Raw genomic sequence first — 1,672 nt, forward strand, 5'->3', positions numbered from 1 at the left:
CCATATTACATGAGTTATTCATGTTTTAATTCACATTTTGTCAAAATATTTGTTGAAGTTTAGCTTATATAAAATAATAGTATGTTAATAACAATTGCCATAGCTGATAGCATTTCAGTGCAGCTTGATTAGACATCGCATAGAAGCGAAACTTTTGGCATTGACTAGGCTTAATATCAACGTCTCACTGAACATTCCAGCGAATGCAAAGAACATACAGAAAGCTCCCCCGTCATTCAAATGAAATCACTAGGAAAATTTATTGTTTCGTAATGTAATAAAATAATCCTTGACTATGTTTTCACCTATGTTCCATACGTAACTAGACGCGTTAAATTCTTCAAACCGCGCCTGAAAAACCAGGAATCCATCACCATACGTGCCTGACACCCCATATCCTCACACCTTAACAACTGGTTTGCACTTTGAAGCTCTCCTTTTCGTCTCCCTTCCCTCTGCGACTTAAAAATATTTGTGTTTGTGACAAGATTTGGGATATAAAATGGAGGATGTTGTGTCTGAGCGAGTAGTTTTTCATGCACATGCAAGACAAAGTATTGAATTTAAATGTCGGAGTCTAAGGATGGGGGTGGCAATAATGCTTCACCGCTGCCTCAGGGTGGGGCAATGGTGTGCCCAGGAAGACACCAGGTTTTCCGGGGAGTGAGACAGAGGAAGAGTAGCGGGAAATGGGTTTCTGAAATAAGGGAGCCTAGGTCACCGAACAGAATATGGCTGGGTACATTTCCCACCCCGGAAATGGCGGCTGTGGCCTATGATGTGGCAGCGCTTGCTCTTAAGGGTAAAGAAGCGGAGCTCAACTTTCCATACGCGACTTCTTCTCTGCCTGTTCCCGTGTCCACCTCACCACGTGACATTCAGGTGGCTGCAGCCAGAGCTGCGGCTGCTCTTTGCAGTGGCAAGACTAATGTTGGAACGTCTGAAAACACCGCCCCACTGTCAGAAATTCCAGTACCGCTCCAAGAAAAGCTGGTGGCAGAGCCTGAAAAGATCGTAGGGCTGCTTGAAAACTCGGCTGCGTTCGAACATTTTGTTGACGAGGATTTGATCTTCGATATGCCCAATGTTCTGGCTAATATGGCTGAAGGGATGCTGATAAGTCCTCCACGCATTAGCTTCGCAGATGAAGATGGTGTTTCTGATGAAAATATTAAAGATGAAACCCTATGGAATTTTCCTTAATTAATGTTGTTGAGGATTGTTAGTTAAATTAAAGCCACGTTCTAGTTCAAGATTTTCCCGTAAAAATATATAGATTTTACGAGGATCTTGTAGTTTTTGTGTGGCTAATCAATACTATTATACTGTGTGGCATTCAACTTACTTATTTATGCTATGTGCGTGGCTTGTAATAGGTATTACACTTGATCCTAAACTTTGTATTCAAATATTATGCAATGCAAAATATTATATATAATAAAGTTGTCTTTAATTATGATGATTATGAAGAAGATTTATTGATCTTATCTTACATATTAAAAATAGAGGAGATGAAAAGAAAGGGTTTGGTGAAGAAACGTTTTCAGGTTGACGTTTTTGTGAAGAGTAATAATTTCGTATTTGAAATTTTTAGGGTTTTGGTGCACTGTTACATTGATTTTGTGGGAAATGGATAGAATGCTGAGGCCAAAGATTCTACATGGCTTCGGGC

The 1,672-nt window shown here is 40.1% G+C and overlaps 1 protein-coding gene across 1 annotated transcript; it reads left to right on the forward strand.

Annotated features, from left to right (window-relative positions):
• Window positions 1-216: 216 nt before the first annotated feature.
• LOC140828176 (ethylene-responsive transcription factor ERF024-like) lies at window positions 217-1,378 on the forward strand. The gene has a single exon (XM_073191161.1). The coding sequence runs from the start codon at window positions 568-570 to the stop codon at window positions 1,201-1,203; it is 636 nt and encodes a 211-aa protein (XP_073047262.1). The 5' UTR covers window positions 217-567; the 3' UTR covers window positions 1,204-1,378.
• The last annotated feature ends 294 nt before the right edge of the window (window positions 1,379-1,672 follow it).

Source organism: Primulina eburnea, chromosome 3 (genome assembly GCF_022965805.1).
Source record: "Primulina eburnea isolate SZY01 chromosome 3, ASM2296580v1, whole genome shotgun sequence".
NCBI lineage: Eukaryota > Viridiplantae > Streptophyta > Magnoliopsida > Lamiales > Gesneriaceae > Primulina > Primulina eburnea.

What these genes read in the sequence shown, in the direction of transcription:
- LOC140828176 (XM_073191161.1), top strand. Translation starts at nt 568, where the DNA reads ATGTCGGAGTCTAAGGATGGGGGTGGCAATAATGCTTCACCGCTGCCT.